The sequence below is a fragment of the Peromyscus maniculatus genome, chromosome 3, assembly GCF_049852395.1.
Source record: "Peromyscus maniculatus bairdii isolate BWxNUB_F1_BW_parent chromosome 3, HU_Pman_BW_mat_3.1, whole genome shotgun sequence".
Taxonomy (NCBI): Eukaryota; Metazoa; Chordata; class Mammalia; order Rodentia; family Cricetidae; genus Peromyscus; species Peromyscus maniculatus.
In genome coordinates this window covers 75,690,076-75,708,024 of record NC_134854.1, presented here as the reverse complement: position 1 = coordinate 75,708,024, position 17,949 = coordinate 75,690,076, and the positions used below count along the sequence as shown (strand labels likewise).

Sequence of the window (17,949 nt, the reverse complement as noted above, 5' to 3'; positions counted from 1 at the left end):
ACCTTGGAGGCAGCTTTCCTTATCTTGAAAAGGACTCCTTTGGAGTATGTAACATTGATATTGTTAAAACAGCATCGATATTGTTATCCTAATGCCTGCTCTTTAGTGTCTATTTTTTGCTACCAACTACAAATAAAGACATTCTATAACCATTCTTCTTTGGTTTTCTGTTCAACTTTCCATGATAAGAAGCCAGAAATTATTAATTCACATACCATTCTCATTCTCAAATTCCAAAACTGCCAGAAACTGGCCAGGAACTCAAGGTTTAGTTCAAGCCGGACCTGATGATCTATAATCTCCTGCCTCAAACTTCCAAGTGTTAAGATTATAGATATGTGCTACCAAGGTTGGGGAAATCTGCCATTTTAAGTAATGGTAACACATGTTTTCATGGCCGTCCTTCCTGCCTTGGAAAGACAAAATGTCCCACACCTACGTTTCTTGCATTAGTTAACAGACACCATGAGAACCAACAGTGTGACCAAAGCTTAACAAGCTACAACCTTTCCTCCTCCACTCCTCAACGTTTTCAATCTGTGTCAGAAAATCCTTCAACAACTACCTAAGACCACCTGCATTAATGGAGACAGATCTAACTATTCTATTCTTTGCTGGGTGTGGTAACACACACCTTTAATCCCAGAACTCGGGAGGCAGAACTCGGGAGGCAGATCTCTGCGAGTCTGAGGCCAGCACGATCTACATAGAAAGTTCCGTATCAGTTAGGGTTACACAGGGAGAGCACAACCATGTCTCAAACCAAACAGCAAACAACAGCAGCAGCAACAACTCCACTACTCTTCAGTATTTCTTCCTAATGGATGCATTTCAGATCAACCTGTCTAGGCTCATGTCCCCAGTCTATAGAAAGAGATCAAGAAGGGATCCAAGGGGGCTGGAGAGATGGCTCAGGGATTAAGAGCACCCACATGACAGCTCACAACTCCAATTTCATGAGATCTGACATACTCTGGCTGCCCCAGGCACCAGGAACACAAGGAGTGCACAGATACACATGCAAGCAAAAAACCCATACACACAAATAAAAATAAAAAAGCTATCCAGAAGGAAATGGACTTTATCACCTCATTCTGAGAATACATCTACTTATGATCTCAGCTTTAACCCCTTACTCCCTACAAAGCCTCTTAAGGGCTTATAAATTACTTTGAAAAGGATACACTCTGAGTTCCCTTCCTCCTAGAAAATTCTCAACATCATGTAGGCCCCAAATTCTATTTTAGGCCTTCTAGAACTTGACGACAAGGTATTATTCAAGTCTGATCTACTCCAGTCTAGATGCGGTTCTCACCTAGCAGCTCCGCATCCCCACATTCCCCAACACATGCAGGCACACACCAAAATAACTAGCTAGAGGTCAAGTTAAATTACTTAGATACTATACCTGATCCTAGCAAAAGGCCGAAAAGCGATGTTCAATTACTTAGAACTCACCAGTTTTCAATTACAAAAATAAGTAAATTACATATAGATATCTTAAAATCTCTCACATATAAGGCTAACACTTTTGACTTCCTAATCCAGTCGCTTGCTCATTGTTTTCTAGCATTCTTACAGATAACATTTATTATTCCAACTGTTACCTAATATTACACTGGCAAAAGTAAGTTTCGTCTCGAAAGCCCCCCCCCCAAAAAAAGTTTCTTTAATTAATATTATACCATTTACCTCAGAGTATTTTATTTAGGATCACAGTAATCTGTATGATAAATTTTAAAGCTAGAAAATTACTGATAATATATCATTACACTAAAAAATAAATAAATAAATTGGGGGAACTAAAAAAGTCCCAAAATAATTTAACACACACATCTACAATAATAAGAAAATGAAATGATAACTTTTTTTTTTCCCAAGACAGGGTTTCTCTGTGTAGTTTTGGTGCCTGTCCTAGATCTCGCTCTGTACACCAGGCTGGCCTCGAACTCACAGAGATCCGCCTGCCTCTGCCTCCCGAGTGCTGGGATTAATGGCGTGTGCCACCACCGCCTGGCTGAAATGATAACTTTTAAAGATACACTTTTTTTTTTTCCTTTTTTTTGGAGTGGGCTACCTCCCTGTGTGTTGTTGGCCAGTCCAAAAAAACAAAAGCTATTGCCACTGCCGTTGGCAACATACCAGAACTGGGAGGTAAGACCTTATTGCTTAAGACATCACATACTCTGCTTTCAAGACTTGAGAAAGCAAGCTGGAACTGAACTTTGAACTTCCTCCTCCAGGTTGGCTAGCTTTCAGAGCACCATACAGAAGGTGCTACGCAAGCTCCTGGGAAAGAACTGTCATCCAGTCTCACTAAGCTATGAATCCTGTGTACTACACTACCAATGTGCCAAGCAAAACATGTCCACCAGTGCAATAGCCTGTGTGTGTGTGTGTGTGTGTGTGTGTGTGTGTGTGTGTGTGTGTGTGTGTAAGTAAAACTAATCATTTCCTGGTTGGATTCTCCACTGGAAGGAACTCATAAACATCTAGTCAAAAGCCCATAGCTAGGGAGAACACAAGGCTTCTGCTAGTCTACTGCTAAACGGCCATGGTGTGTGTACATCTGTCAAGCTGTCTTTTAACTATTATGTTCAGACCGACATTAGTGCTGCAGTCAGCTTTGGTCAGAGAAGCTTCTCTTTGCAAGAGATGTTTACAGAACTGATCAAAGTGCTGACATTAAATAATTATAGAATGCTTAGCCCTAAATGAACATCTTTGTTACCTTATCCGAGGGCCAGGGAACACTGCAGGAGAAAGAATCTAAGAGAAAGAGAAAGGGGTAGAGTACTGCGGAATGTTGTCTTCTGGGTGTGACATGGCCTTTGTACCCTTGAATTCTCAGCAAATGTGATTACCTCCTAAGACCTGCACAAGACTGGCCCATCAACATTCCATCATGAAGGGTATAATCTAATGAGGCCTCACATTTTTCTGAGGATTAATAGGTAGCTGATGGCTGCTGGAGGAAATAGAGACATTTTCTTCAGTGTACAGTCACTGCCGCATTACCCATGCTCCTGTAAAAAAACCTCTTCCCCACACTCCACAAAGCAACTTAATGAAATCTATGGGGGCTGGGGAAGGAGGTGCAGACAGACACAGGACAGGGCAGGAAAGAAGGAAACTATCTGGACAGGTATCAGTAGGAGGCTGTAATGTGTATCGGGAGAAATCTTGTTTTTTTTTCACCAGGGGAGAATATTATAAAAATACATCATACAGATGCATGAAAATACACTGAAACCTACTACTATATATAATTAATATGTACTAAAGGAAACTTTAAAAGATAAATTTAAAAGTCTACCTGAATCCAAAGAACAGAATTAATAAACAATGCACGTTGGAGCCCGTTTCTCAGTTTAGTGAATAAATCGTGTGTAACTAAATATACAGCACACTTATAGAACAAAATACTACCTAGTTTATCTATATTGAAAAAGGTACTCAGTTGATATTTTATAGGTAACACATTTTCTACAGGATCATGTTCACTAAGCACAGCACATCAAGTCTGCAAATCTTACTTTGTAACGGTCCTCTACTTCAGCTAGTTCAAGTTTCACATTTTCAGCAACTTTGACTTGTTCTTTCCACTTCAGCTCCATTTTTGCAAGTTCATCAGCATATTTATTGCATTTGGTTTTCTCATCCTAAATAAAATTAGCATAATTACTAAAAACTTCACATCTCCACAGAGCAGGTATCTATACAAACACACATGTGTAATGATTACTGTAACAGTATAAAACCAAAATGTTTACCAAGACTGAATAAATCATTTTTTAGCAACGGCATAGCACATATCTACTTAAACAAGTGAGGTAAGTGATCAGCTGACCATGAAGTGTCCTATTAAGAGCACACTGTAACAGATAATATAATCCCATTTTACTTACAATTTGTTTAAAACAGTTTAATAAGTGTGTTGCAGAGAAAAATACCCACAATTCTTGTATTTTGGATTAAGATCAAAATCTTTTAAATCACCTCTATTCTTTACATTTCTAAGACTACAGCATTTCATATAACTTTTACAAAAAGAGGAAACCTAAATAAACCATTTTATAGTTTAGCTTTTATAACAGCTCTTTTTTCTTAAAAACACAAGACACCAAAAGGAAGAGTTTACCAACAGTGACCAAAAAGTAAATGGGCCAATTTCATTTTAAATATTTGTTCTTTGGAGGTAAAGCTCAAAAATATTTTGAGCAATTCAATGGAGAAAGGATCAAACTTCTAAATTGCATACTTCAGAACACACACAGCAACAACTCTAAGCTGACTACAAGACTTCTGGACGGACCAGGAGCATAGCCCACTGGCAGCCCACTGTCTCAACATTGTAAGGCCCTGGTTGTGGTCTCTAAATACAGCAAAAACAAAACAAGTAACTCCTGGAAACAGTGCAGAGGAATATGTTTAATGCCTTGCAGGACTTTTTATTTTTTGAAATGCAAAATATAAAAGAAATTGATACTCTATCAAAATTAAAATTTGATGTTCTACAAACATCATTAAAGAAAAGTTAACAGTATCCAGCAGAGAAAGTAGCTGCATCTACAACCCAGGCAGGCAGGCAGGCAGGCAGGCGGCAGGCAGGCAGGCGGCAGGCAGGCAGGCAGGCAGGCAGGCAGGCAGGAGGCAGACAGGAGGCAGACAGGCAGGCAGGCAGGCAGGCAGGCAGCAGGCAGACAGGCAGACAGGCAGGCAGGCAGGCAGGCAGGCAGGCAGCAGGCGGGAGGCAGGCAGACAGGCAGGCAGCAGGCAGGCAGGCGGCAGGCAGGCAGGCAGGCAGGCAGGCAGGAGGCAGACAGGCAGGCAGCAGGCAGCAGGCAGACGGCAGGCGGAAGGCGGCGGGCAGGCAGGCGGGCAGGCGGGCGGGCAGCAGGCAGGCAGGCAGGCAGACAGGAAGGCAGCAGGCAGACAGGCAGGCAGCAGGCGGGAGGCAGGCAGGCAGGCAGACAGGCAGGCAGCAGGCAGGCAGGCAGGCAGGCAGGCAGACAGGCAGGCAGGCAGGCAGGCAGACAGACAGGCAGGCAGCAGGCAGCAGGCAGACAGGCAGCAGGCAGCAGGCAGCAGGCAGGCAGGCAGGCAGGCAGGCAGCAGGCAGGCAGGCAGGCAGGCAGGCAGGCAGCAGGCAGCAGGCAGCAGGCAGCAGGCAGACAGGCAGGCAGGCAGGCAGCAGGCAGCAGGCAGGCAGGCAGGCAGGCAGGCGGCAGGCAGGCAGGCAGGCAGACAGGCAGACAGGCAGGCGGCAGGCGGCAGGCGGCAGGCGGCAGGCAGGCAGGCAGGCAGACAGGCAGGCAGGCAGGCAGGCAGGCAGGCGGCAAGCGGCAGGCAGACAGGCAGGCAGGCAGACAGGCAGGCAGGCAGCAGGCAGGCAGGCAGGCAGGCAGCAGGCAGGCAGGCAGGCAGGCAGGAGGCAGGCAGGCAGCAGGCAGGCAGGCAGGCAGGCAGGCAGGCAGCAGGCAGCAGGCAGACAGGCAGGCAGGCAGACAGGCAGGCAGGCAGGCAGCAGGCAGGCAGGCAGGCAGCAGACAGGCACAAGGCAGGCAGACAGGCAGGAGGCAGCAGGCAGGCAGGCAGGCAGCAGGCAGGCAGCAGGCAGGCAGACAGGCAGGAGGGAGGCAGGCAGGCAGGCAGGCAGGAGGCAGGCAGGCAGCAGGCAGGCAGGCAGCAGACAGGCAGACAGGCAGGCAGGCAGGCAGGCAGGCAGACAGGCAGACAGGCAGGCAGCAGGCAGCAGGCAGGCAGGCAGGCAGGCAGGAGGCAGGCAGGCAGGCAGACAAGCAGGCAGGCAGGAGGCAGGCAGGAGGCGGGAGGCAGGCCGGGAGGCAGGCAGGCAGGCAGTTCTGACAACGCCATGCCATGGCTCTTGTGGCACAGTTAACAGATTCATGATGTTCTTTCTACTCTAGTCTGAAGGGTGAATTCTTTGGGCCAGCTGGTCAAAATCACCCACCACACATATACAATAAAACTACCCCTGCTTAGTCACCTCTTTGTCTTTAAGTAACCACACAATTTGGCAAAATCTGGTTTCTACTCTTCAAGAAAGAAAAAATTACATAGTAAGATGAACAACTTTTTAATAAAAGATGTTTTAAAACTAAGTCCGCACTTACAGAAAGATAACAGCGGAGCTAAAGAGATGGCTGCATGGGTACAGTGCCTACCACATAAAGCATGAGAAGCTGGATTCAGATCCCTGCACTCATGTAAAAGCCAGGTGTGGCAACATGCATTTGCAGTCCTAAAGCTGAGGTACACAAGGACAGACAGATCGCCACAGCTCACTGATCCCGTCTCTACATACACATCTCAGCAACAGTCTTGAGAATTATACACTGCATAGTCATGTGTGCTACACTGTCCTACAAAGCTTCTTTACACCAGCATCAATAAAAACACAAGCGCTGCATCACACTCCAACATCAGTACCATCCTCATCATTTCTTCTACAGAAAGATTTCAGAATGTCCAGTTCACAACTTGAGTAAAACACTTTAAACATTACCTTTAAGCAAGTAACAAAAAGGATCTTGTTATTACAGTAACACTGAGCAGATCTACAAGTATCATTTTGTTGTTCTAAAAAGGTTACCTTCCTTACCCTTATGCAGAAAAGAAACACACACACAAACACAAACACAAACACAAACACACACACACACACACACACAAAACCTTAAAAACCACATACACAAATACAAAATTATTTTGCCCTCTATTCTAAGCTAGATATAAATGAGAAGCATTTTTCCCTTATACTTTAAAATAGTGCAAAGTGAGTATCACCAGGAAAGGTAACAAAATTGAAAGAATCTGAACAATGCTGCTTAAAGTAATTAAATTCACACAGAGACTGTGGTAGTCTAAATGTAACTGGTCCCCATAAACTCATAGAGAGTGGCATTATTAGGAGCTGTGGTCTTGTTGGAGAAAGTGTGTCACTGTAGAGGCAGGCTTTGAGGTCTCATACATGCTCAAGATACTGCCCAGTGTGACAGGCCACTTCCTGTTTTTGTCTAATCAAGATGTAGCCAGCACCATGCCTGCCTGCATGCTACTATATCCCACCATAATGATAATGGACTGAACCTCTGAACTGTAAGCAAGTCACCACAATTAAATGTTGTCTTTTTTATAAGAGTTGCTGTGGTCATGGTGTCTTTTCACAGCAATAAAACCCTAAGACAGAGACAACTCATTTGCTTAACATTTCCATCTTTCATTATGAAAATATGGTTATTAAATATGTAGTAAAAGACAGAGGTTTGGGAGATGGTTAGATGGGTCAAGTACTTGCTACACAAGCACTGAGGACCTGACTTCAGATCCCTAGCAACTCACTGGCCGCAGCAGCATGTGGCTGTAAGCCCCGTAGTGGAATGAACACAATTGATCGCAGGGGCTCACTGGCATCCAGTCCAGCCCAAAGCACTGGCTCTAGACTCAGGACAGACCCTGTCTGAAAAAGTACTGTGAGGAAGCAACTAAGGAAGACATCAGGAAGTCAACCCGTGGCCTCCACATGCATCTGCACTGGCGAGTGCATGAGTGAGCACATAAGCACATAAATGTAATACAATTGTCTGTTACAGATATAATACATTTTTAAAAAGGACTTCCCTTATAAAGTTCAAATGCTTTCCATGTATCATGTTAATACAGATAAAAATTCTAATTATCAATTATTCATATTCAAACAATGACATTTTATCTTGTGTATGGCCATGATTTTGTACAGGTATATAAAACATCATTTTCATCATCCCAAATGGAGTATCAATATAGAAAAATAGGAGAATAAACCCTCCACATATCAATGAAAACAACTAAGGCAAAGCATTTAACATTTGATAAATCTTCCACTGAAAAAGCAGGTAACTTACCTGCAAGAGTTGTTTACATTTATTATACTTTTCTGTTTTCTCAGCAATTTCTTTGGTCATTTCACAGACGTGATCCTTTGTTAACATGTCAAAATCTGTCTCTGTTGTAACAAAAGCACAAATAATATTTATTGTCTGGAAGCTGGAGTGGTGGCTCAGCTGTTACGAACAACAGGTGCTCTACAAGGACCTGGGTTCCATTGCCAGCACTCACATGGCAGCTCACAACTATCTATAATTCTAGTCCCAAAGGATCTGATAGCCTCTTCCAGCCTCCAAAGGTGCTAGGCATGCATGTCACGCATACACACAGCATACATACAGGCAAAACATCGATACACATTGAAACAAATTAATAAAAACAAAATTTTAGTACTTTGTCCAAGGACAGCCTGGTCTACATCTCAAAATCCAAAACAAGTATTTTTTCCTTTATTTTATCTTCCTGTAGAAAAATTTGAATAAGGCCAGGCAGTGGTGGCTCACGCCTTTAATCCCAGCACTCGGGAGGCAGAGATAGGCGGATCTCTGTGAGTTCAAAGCCAGCCTGGGCTACCAAGTGAGCTCCAGGAAGGGTGCAAAACTACAGAGAAACCCTGTCTGGAAAAACCAAAAAAAAAAAAAAAGAAAAGAAAAGAAAAACTTGAATAAGTGGACACATGTTGCCAGAACTGGGAGTACACTGAGCTACAACCTCACCACTCAGAAAACTAGGACAGGGAGCATCAAAAGTTGAAGGGACACCGAGGGCTCAAGGACCAGCCTGGGCAACTTGGTAAGATCCTGTCTCAAATAAAAAAAAATAATTTAAAAGGAAAGGGGTGGTTTGGGAATCCAGCTCAGGGATAGAGTATTTGTTTAGTATTTTAGTAAAGTTCAACCCAACAAAAACCAAATTCGATGTGAGATCTATTTGCTGTTCTCTCCCCCACTCTGTGTGTGTGTGTGTGTGTGTGTGTGTGTGTGTGTGTGTGTGTGTGTGTGTGTGTGTGTCTTGTTTGTTTTGAGACAGTGTTCCTTTATATTCCAGGATGGCTTTCAATTCACACTTACTATCTCCACTTCTTGGGTGCTGGGGTTACAGGAATGCACCACCACATCTGACCTCTATGTGAGAATTTTTAAATGTCAGTTTTGACCAGAACAAAATTCATATTCAGTAACTAAGAAATCCTTTTTTTTAAAAAAAAAAAAAAAAAAAAAAAAAAGTTGCTACAGTGTTTCCAAAACAGCACACAAATCAGTTCTTATGATTGGGTGGATGGCAAGAAAGCCATGCTCCTGAGAATAGTTCATCCTTTCAGCCTCTGTTGCCCATCACTATGTCTTCATGAAATGAGTACTCTATAATATCAGAGGAGGTACTACAGATTGAACATCATTATCTTAAAATCTGAAATTCAAGGTCCCTAAAAAATTGAAATGTTCCAAACTCTGAAGCTCTTTGAACACATTCGACACTTCAAGAGCTTCAGATACAAGGCATTATGAGTTTGTTAATTTTCAGATTGGAAATCATGAACTGTTTGTTTACCCAAACATTCCAATTTGTGGAAAAACTTGAAACCTGGAAGCATTTCTTCCCCAAGTATTTCAAAGAAGGAATATTCAACCTGACACAGTAGACAAATAAATGGAATACTACATACTTTCCTATGGGGTTGTTCTTACATATTTAACGGTCTAAAAAATCGTGTTTTATAAAACTAAATCATCAATTACACTATACACTAAAAATGAATATATACTTTGGCTGGTACCTATTTTCCTTATTGTCAGATATTTGATTTACATAAAGAGGGGAAAGAAGTACAAATGACAATCTAGAGTTAAGTCAAATTACTCATTTAGTGTACCTACTAAACATTTAACCCATTAACATTAACATCAGTCTACAGGTACACTAATACAAGATGTACCCTAGTGACCCAAAGCAGGAGGGAAGAGAAAGGATTGAGGAGAATGGAGTACTTTCCCCCCACAGAATTATAATTTTTTTAATGTTATAAAATCATTAAGATAAAATAACTACTCAAAGTGCAAAATAAACCTCCATGTTGAGTGTAGTTACTATGCTGCAAAATCTTGCTTTTCAACTCCATCACTTTTCCACATTTGTCCTTTGTCACTCTTTGTGACCTTCTCTGGTCTGTATTTATAATAATTTTGAGTGTAAGGAATTCTTCCATTTCACTGTTCCATGTTTCACCAGTTCAATTTTAAACAGTGAATGTTCTCCTGAAGATAAGTATTCCTTTACACTCACACTCTGCATACTCACCACATATAAACTTGACCTCACTTTAAAACCTCACTGTCCTCCCTTGTCTCCATTCTCTCACTTACAAGAACTTACGGAAGCAGCCTGAAATTCTCATACATGGAAGCAGACAGCATCAAATCAGTATACAGTTTTCAAGGAGGGTCACTCTAGACAGAAGGAGATTTTTACCTGCAGAAGACACTGCTGGCCTTACATCCATGGCAGAAGCAGAAGCAGCCGGGTCTGTGTTTATTGAAGCATCATTCACTTTCTGCTGATTCCCAATTCTCTTTGTGAGGACACTGTTAGTACTGGCCTATCCCAAATGTTAACAATGATTATTGAAAAAGTCACTGAATGAGTCATACTGATTTCCTTTACTAAACATGTAAATAATCAAAAAGGTAGTTTTCTCATTTTGAAAGCCTAAAGGGAATAAAGCTACATCTTTTTCCTAACTGATGGAAATGCTGCAAAGGAAAAGTAACTGCTTTTTTCTTGTGAAATCACCAAAATGTATCATTTATAGAAATCTTACAATCCCACAAATCAAAATGTACCCAGTGGGCCTGGAGCGATGGATGACTCAGCAGTTAAGAGTATGTGTCGCTCTTGCAGAGGATTTAGGTTTGATTCTTACCACACACAGTGGTTTGCAGCCACCTGTCACTTCAATCCTAGGGGATCCAATGCCCTCTTCTGACTTCCACAAGCACCAAAAACATATATGTGGTACACATACATACATGCAGGCAAAATACACATAAAATAAAATGAACAAAGCTAATTAAATTTTTTAAAAATGTGCTCAAAAACCCACATTGTGTGAATTACAATGTTCCTCCATAAAATGCTTCCTACTTTACTACTGCATATGCATCCTTGCTCCTGTTTATCCCTGAGAACCTAAAACAGTGGCACACAAGTCTGTATCCTTAATGAATCTTTTTATACTTCACTTCCAAGATTCCCTCACATAAGTCTTCTATTTCAGTACAATTCGGGGCTTTCCTTTAATACATAAACCCATCCAAATGAAATGTCTGCTTTATTATGAGTGAACCTACCTACTCCTGAGAAAGCAATGAGAGCAGTCCACTCTGCCTCTGTGACACTTAATACTACATACTGAATTTAACTGACAAAGACACTCACCGAGAGCTTACTTAAGAGAGCAATGGCCTAAAGACAAGAGGGCTTGCTCTTGCTGATCCTTGCTGCTGACCTAGCTTCCTTTATTGGCTCTCAGTAAACACAAATCTCAGGTTTAAACACAAAGAGGACTTCCATTACAGTATTAGACCAATGACTTAAAATCAAGAAGTGATAAGCTGGGGCTCAGCGTGGAAAAGCACTTCCATTAAACTTGACGACATCCTGCACTGCACCCCTATCCCTGAGACCCAGAGGCGGGAAGGGATAACCAGCACCTACTAGTTGTCTTCTGACCGTCACACACCTCCCAACACACACACACACACACACACACACACACACACACACACACACACCTACATAGACAAAGGTAACAGAAGATACAGTTTGATCATTTATATTCAAAGGTTAATATTTAGAATACTATACATTTCATTTATAAACAGAAAGCTGATGAAGGAAAATTTCAGTTCATAGACTCAGTAACACTTACTGGCTGGTCTGAAAGTTTGTTTATTTGTTTTTGGAGCCTCTGGCATTCCTTAAACTTTTCTTTGTAATGATCTGCAGCCATCTGCAGTCTGAGTTTCAGATCTTCAACTTCTCTTCTCAGTTCATGTTCCAGTGTATCACTCTTTTCCTTAGGGGGAAAAAAGCACTTCTATAAGGAAAAAATTCTGATACTTCAGAATGTAATAGTAAATCCTAACTTCATTTCCATAATTTTCCCCCCTGGCTTTTAATTTATATTTATTTTGGGGGTTTGGACTTTATAGTCTAAGTCTAAGGTTTACTTAAAAGCTGAGGAAAAATCATTCACCTCCTGAGCAGCAATGATGTAACTTATATGTAACTCTTTTAAATAACCACATTGCCACTTTCTATAGCTCGCAAACAGAAATTCCACAAAAAGGAATCTGCATCTGACATCAAAAATATGTAATAGAGCAGCTTTTACTGCTAAGAATTATGCTTCACTAGAGCTGGCCTCAAAGGTATTCAAGTGGATGAGCTAGGCCTGGCCCCCACCTGAGCAAAGCGGGAAAGCTGTTCCTGGTGATGTGGGCATAGAACAGGCAAATTGACCAACTGAGTGACCACCCAGGCCCAGATCTAGGGCTCTGAGTTGGCCCTCCCCAACATCTCCTCCATCTACAAACTCCATGGAGGTGCCAGCACTGCAGACCCAAAGCTGCAGGATCTCCATGACACAGGGCAACAACAGGATAACAAAGAGGAGTCCCAGTGAGAACCTAGTGCTGACAGTGCAGCAGAAGCCAGAGGTCTCGAACCAGACCAGCGACTCACTGCAATAAACATTTGCAAGTAAAGCTGTTTGGGCAGAAGGGTGGACTAGGTGACCCACAAGATAGACTGCAGCGTCTACCAAAGACATTTTTCTTTTACTTTGCATTTTTATTATTTTTATTTTGTTTTCTTTTGGAAGGGAGGGTTGCAAGAGCAAAGAGCAGATGAAAAGGGATGGGGAGATGAGGGGGACAGGAGTACATGATACGAAATTCACAAGAATCAATTAAAAGTAAGAATTATAGAAGTTTTCTTTTCAACCCAAGAAATTACAATGATTTAACAGAATAAATAGCAATCAGTCTTTCTGGCCAGGCTGTGGTGGCACCTGTCTTAAACCCAGCACCTGGAAGTCAGAAGCGGACAGATCTCTGTGGGTTCGAGGTCACCCTGATGTACAGAGTGAGTTCCAGGACAGGAAGGACTACACCCTGTCTCAAAACAAACAAAAAAAAGCAAGCAGTCTTTCGGACCTAACTTGTTTGAAATGGGTCCCTCTCTTGTTACGGCGCTTATGTGTGTTGGGCATCAGATGGGAAACAGCTCGCTTTACCTGCTCTTTTCTGGCAGCACTTAACTGCAGCTCTGCCAGCTGCTTTCTCACTCTCTCATTCTCTACGCGCACAGTATGGAGGTCTGCCATTGTTTTATCTCGCACATTCACAGCATCACTCAGTTCTTTGGCCAGAAAGATAGCTTCTTGCCGTGTTGCCTGAACTTGTTCCTCTGCTTTACGAAGTTTCTCCTTTAAAAGTATTGTATCTTCCTAAAGAAAGGTAGATAATACAGTTACATTGAAAATATTAAAATTGAGAAAGTTTCACCAGTTTCAGGATTTTACATTAAACAATGCTTTTCTACTCGTGCCTTCGGCTTTAAGATTTCTTCGCTATGTTCACCACTCCACTCTAGATGACAGGAGTCAGTTAACACCAGTCCTTAAGTCCTGACTGGACAAAACACAAAGGAAAGCTGCTGAGACCGGACGAATGACGATCCCCTACCGACTCTCTTTAACCCATTATCTCCAGCCAGGACTCTCATTTTTCACTAGAATCAAAATAACTTCAAAGACTTCTTTGTAACACCAAAAACACCAGTTAAAAGATGTCTCCTTTTTTCAAACCTAAAAGACAGCTAATAAAATATTTAGCTATCATCATATCATTATGAAAACATGGAAGAAACATACAACACATTAAAGTATAATGAATATGAAAGTCCTATTTTAGTCTGCTAAAAATAATGTAAAATAAAGTAAAATTCAATTCAATCTTGGTTTTGAAATTGTTAGATCCACAGGAAAATATGTTAAATGACCATATAGGGCTGAAGTGTACAAAATCTTCATAAGCATAACCATAACAGTATCTTGTTTCTGGGTTTTTCTAACAGGATTTCATAGTCCAGGTTAGTCTGGACTTGCCATGTTGCAGAGGCTGGATGACCTGAAATTTCTGACACTGTCTCGACCTCCTAAGTGCAGGGTTTGCATGTGTGCACCACTGCGTCTCATTTATGTGGTAATGGTAAATGAACAAAGGCTCCCTATATGCACAGAAGGAAGCACTCCACCACCTGAGCCATATCTTGAATATTTTTTTAAAATAATTTATTTAATTTTATTTGCATTGGTGTAAGGATGTCAGATCTCCTGGAACTGGAGTTCCAGACAGTTGTGCAGCTGCCATGTAGGTACTGGGAATTGAACCTGAGTCCTCTGAAGGAGCCAGTGCTCTTAACCACTGAGCCAACTCTCCAGCTCCTATATCTTGAATCTTAATAGTTTTACTCACACATCAATTTCTATGTCAAGAAAGGAAAAAAAAATAACAGAAAATTTCTTTTAATATAATCAAGGAAAGTTTAATACTGTTCTGATTTAAGTATTTTCCCAACCAATCACAAGGGAGTATATATACCCCAAATGGTCAAACATATGAAGATTGATTTTATTTATCACTATTTTTGTTTGTTTGTTTTGAGATAGGTTCCCTCTACACAGCCCTAGCTGTCCTGGAACTAACTCACCAGGCTGGCCTAGAACTCACAGAGGTCCACCTGCCTCTGCCTCAGAGTGCTAGGATTAAAGGCGTGCACCACCACCATCACACAGCAAGATCAATTAAAAGACAGAAAAAAAGAAAAGAAAAGAAAGCGTTGCTATGCACAAAAGTTTCAAATCAACAAGGCTAAAACAAATGCTTTCTTTCAAACTGACCAAGACAAAATAGTAAGCTATTATTTAGACGGGTTTGGAGAATCAGGAACATTCACAATTACATGAACACTAACTGGCACTCCTCTCCCAGCAAGCTTTCAGGATTCACCAATACCTTATCACTTCTCTTGGGTCTTGATCTAGCAATTTTATCTTCAAAAAGTACGCAAGAAAACTGTTAATGGTGTAGACAAAGGTTTGTGTTTTAGAATTCAATACTTTAAAATAGCAAAAATCCTGAAGATTTTAAGGTATCTAAAATGCAACTGTTTTGAACTAAATCAACTATGCCGTACCATACCTCCACATAATGAAAAGTTAGTAATGCCACTGTAGACCAGAGCACACATTACACCACTGGGAGAAAAACTCAATATCGCTATCTTTTGAAAGGCAATTTGAAAACAACTATCAAAAATTAAATGCCCATTAGTCCACCAACTCCACTAGAGTTTATTCTACAGACTTAACCATGTGCCTAGCATAACTTTAACTAAACAAGAATATTGACTGCAGTATGCTCAGAAAAGCTGAAGGCAGTAAACTATAGAAGTACTGACTACACAGATTCTGAATGACAAGAAAGAATACTGTGTAGCTATAATCATGAATGAAAGGTTCTACAAGTATATCCATAGTAGCATTTTATAACTCAAAAAAAGTTCAGGGCTAGCATGGGGCCGAGTATCTTTAATCCAAGCATTCAAAGGCAGAAGCAGGCCAGTCTGACCTACATACTGAGTTCCAAGCCAGCTAGGGTTATAGAATGAGAACCTGTCTCAAAAGAAAAAACAAAAACAAAAAAAGAGTAAAAAGTTCTGGGAAACTACACTCAGACACCCCCCCCCCCCCCCCCACACACACACACACACATTCATATATTCTCATTTGAGTTAAAATGTAACTTTAGCCAGGCGGTGGTGGCGCATGCCTTTAATCCCAGCACTCGGGAGGCAGAGGCAGGCAAATCTCTGTGAGTTCAAAGCCAGCCTGGTCTACAAAGCAAGTTCCAAGAAAGGCGCAAAACTACACAGAGAAACCCTGCCTCGGAAAAAAAAAAAAAATGTAACTTTAAATTAAAATCCTACAATCATACAGCAAAGAAAGAATGCTAGCTTTTAGTTTGCACCTTTATCACTATTTAAATTCTTTTATAACCATAAATTCACACCGCATTACAATCTACTAAAACATTTTAGCAATTAGTAATCATTTTCCTCACTATTTAAAAATTTTGATTTTCACTGAAGTCTTGCTTAAATGCTAAAAAGATGCTTAAAGATATTTTAGCATCTTATTAAATCAAATAAATATAATAAAACCTACTTCATATTTGCATTTGCAATCTTTTAGATCAAAAAAAGCACTGTAGGCTTAATCAGGAATTGTAAATGTCATAAATTTCTAACATTTTCAGAGATGCATTAGCTATACCTCCAGTATAATTCACATCAAAACGCCCAAACAACCTAATATTCATCCATAAAAGCTAAGCAGTAAAGTAAGATGAATGCTATGGAATAATCTTTCTGGACACTGTGAATATGTATTACTCTCATTGGTTAATAAAAAGCTGAGAGGCCAGTAGCCAGGCAAGAAGTATAGGAGAGACAGGCAGAAACAGAGGACTCTGGGAAGAAGAAGGCGGAGTCAGGGGAGATGCCAGCCAGCTAGCTAGCTAGCCACAGTGTAGAAAATGAGGTAACAACCCATGAGCCACGTGGCAAAGCATAGACAGAAATATACATTAATTTAAGTGTACGAGTTAGCTAGTAACAAGCCTGAGCTATTAAACGAGCATTTATAATATTATAACATTAAGCCTCCATATTGGTTATTTGGGAAATGGCTGCCAGGACAGGAAAACTCTGCCTACAGATGAATGTATCCATGCAAAACTATGTAGCTACTGGAAAAGATGAGGAAGAGCTCTATGCAATGCTAAAGCAGATACATCATGCTACATAAAGCAATAGCCCAGGTAGGTGATGGATGCCTATAATCCCAGTACTTAGGAGCTGGAGGCAGGAGGTGTTCAGTAACTTGGTTGTGATTTTAAAATTTTTCAAAAGAAATGGCTGAGGAACTAGAGATGACTCCAGGGTTAAGTAACCCCAGCTCCAGGGGATCCAACTGCTTCTTCTGGCCTCCACAAGTGCCCACATGCTTTACGCATAGACACATAAATAAAAATAAATCTTAATTAAAAAGGAAAGAGGATTTTAAAAAAAGCTGGGAAGAATATAAAACAAGAGTAAAAACAATCATACTAGAGATAAGTTTCACCATCTTCAACAACATTTTTCTAAAGTACTTACTTTAGTTGAGGCTGTAAGCAGGAGAGCCCTGGACAAATTTTCCTTTTCAACCAAACATGACTGCAGTTTGTCAATCTCTTCTTTGAACTGGGTAATCATGCTTTCTTTGTTTCCATCTAAATTCTTTAAAGTCTGCACCTCTGACATAAGCTTGGTATTTTCTATTTCTGTATTCTTCAAATGTACCTGTGACAGCAGTGTTTGAAATCGTCAAGAATATTCTTGCTAGCATCATAATCCAAGTTAGTCAAAGTTTAAAATACAATTATTTCTTTCTCATCCAAAAAACACCAAAGGAGGAACTGGATGGCAGGAGACTCAGGTTCTGCAAAATGGCTACCTGGGCATACAGGGGCAGAACACAGCTTTTGGAAGGTTTTCACTTCCCATAGCGATTATTTCTAATGTCTAACTATATATGATATGATCTCTAAAGATTTTTCCGTCAGTTTAATCATTTATTTTCTATTTTAAAATGTAAATGTCTGGGTGTTTTTTGGGGGTGGGGGAACATCATGCTACAGGCATATTCAGAAATTAGAGTGGAAAAGTTCTGAAAACCAAATGGGCTACATTCACATCTTAAACAGTTACACTTTTTAAAAAGACGTATCTTCTTTTTAATGATGTGTATAGATGTAGGTTTGTGGGTATGTGCATGCAAATGTTAGGTGCCCACAAAGGCCAGAGGTATCAGGGTTAGGGGTGGTTGTAAGCCACCTGATGTGAGTGCTAGCAACCACACTCTGGTCCTCAGTAAAATGGACCTTAAACCAC

At 41.0% G+C, this 17,949-nt stretch overlaps 1 protein-coding gene across 12 annotated transcripts in view; it reads right to left on the bottom strand.

Moving 5' to 3' along the window:
* The window catches only part of Tax1bp1 (Tax1 binding protein 1), a 67,575-nt gene that overhangs the window by 14,809 nt on the left and 34,817 nt on the right, over window positions 1–17,949 (bottom strand). For all 12 annotated transcript variants that reach the window (XM_006982215.4, XM_076566827.1, XM_076566825.1 and 9 more), the window contains 6 exons: window positions 17,173–17,358; window positions 13,187–13,399; window positions 11,819–11,965; window positions 10,360–10,486; window positions 7,908–8,008; window positions 3,537–3,662 (listed from right to left, as the gene is read on the bottom strand). In XM_006982215.4, the coding sequence (XP_006982277.1) occupies window positions 3,537–3,662; window positions 7,908–8,008; window positions 10,360–10,486; window positions 11,819–11,965; window positions 13,187–13,399; window positions 17,173–17,358 (900 nt within the window). The remainder of the gene's footprint in view (window positions 1–3,536; window positions 3,663–7,907; window positions 8,009–10,359; window positions 10,487–11,818; window positions 11,966–13,186; window positions 13,400–17,172; window positions 17,359–17,949) is intronic.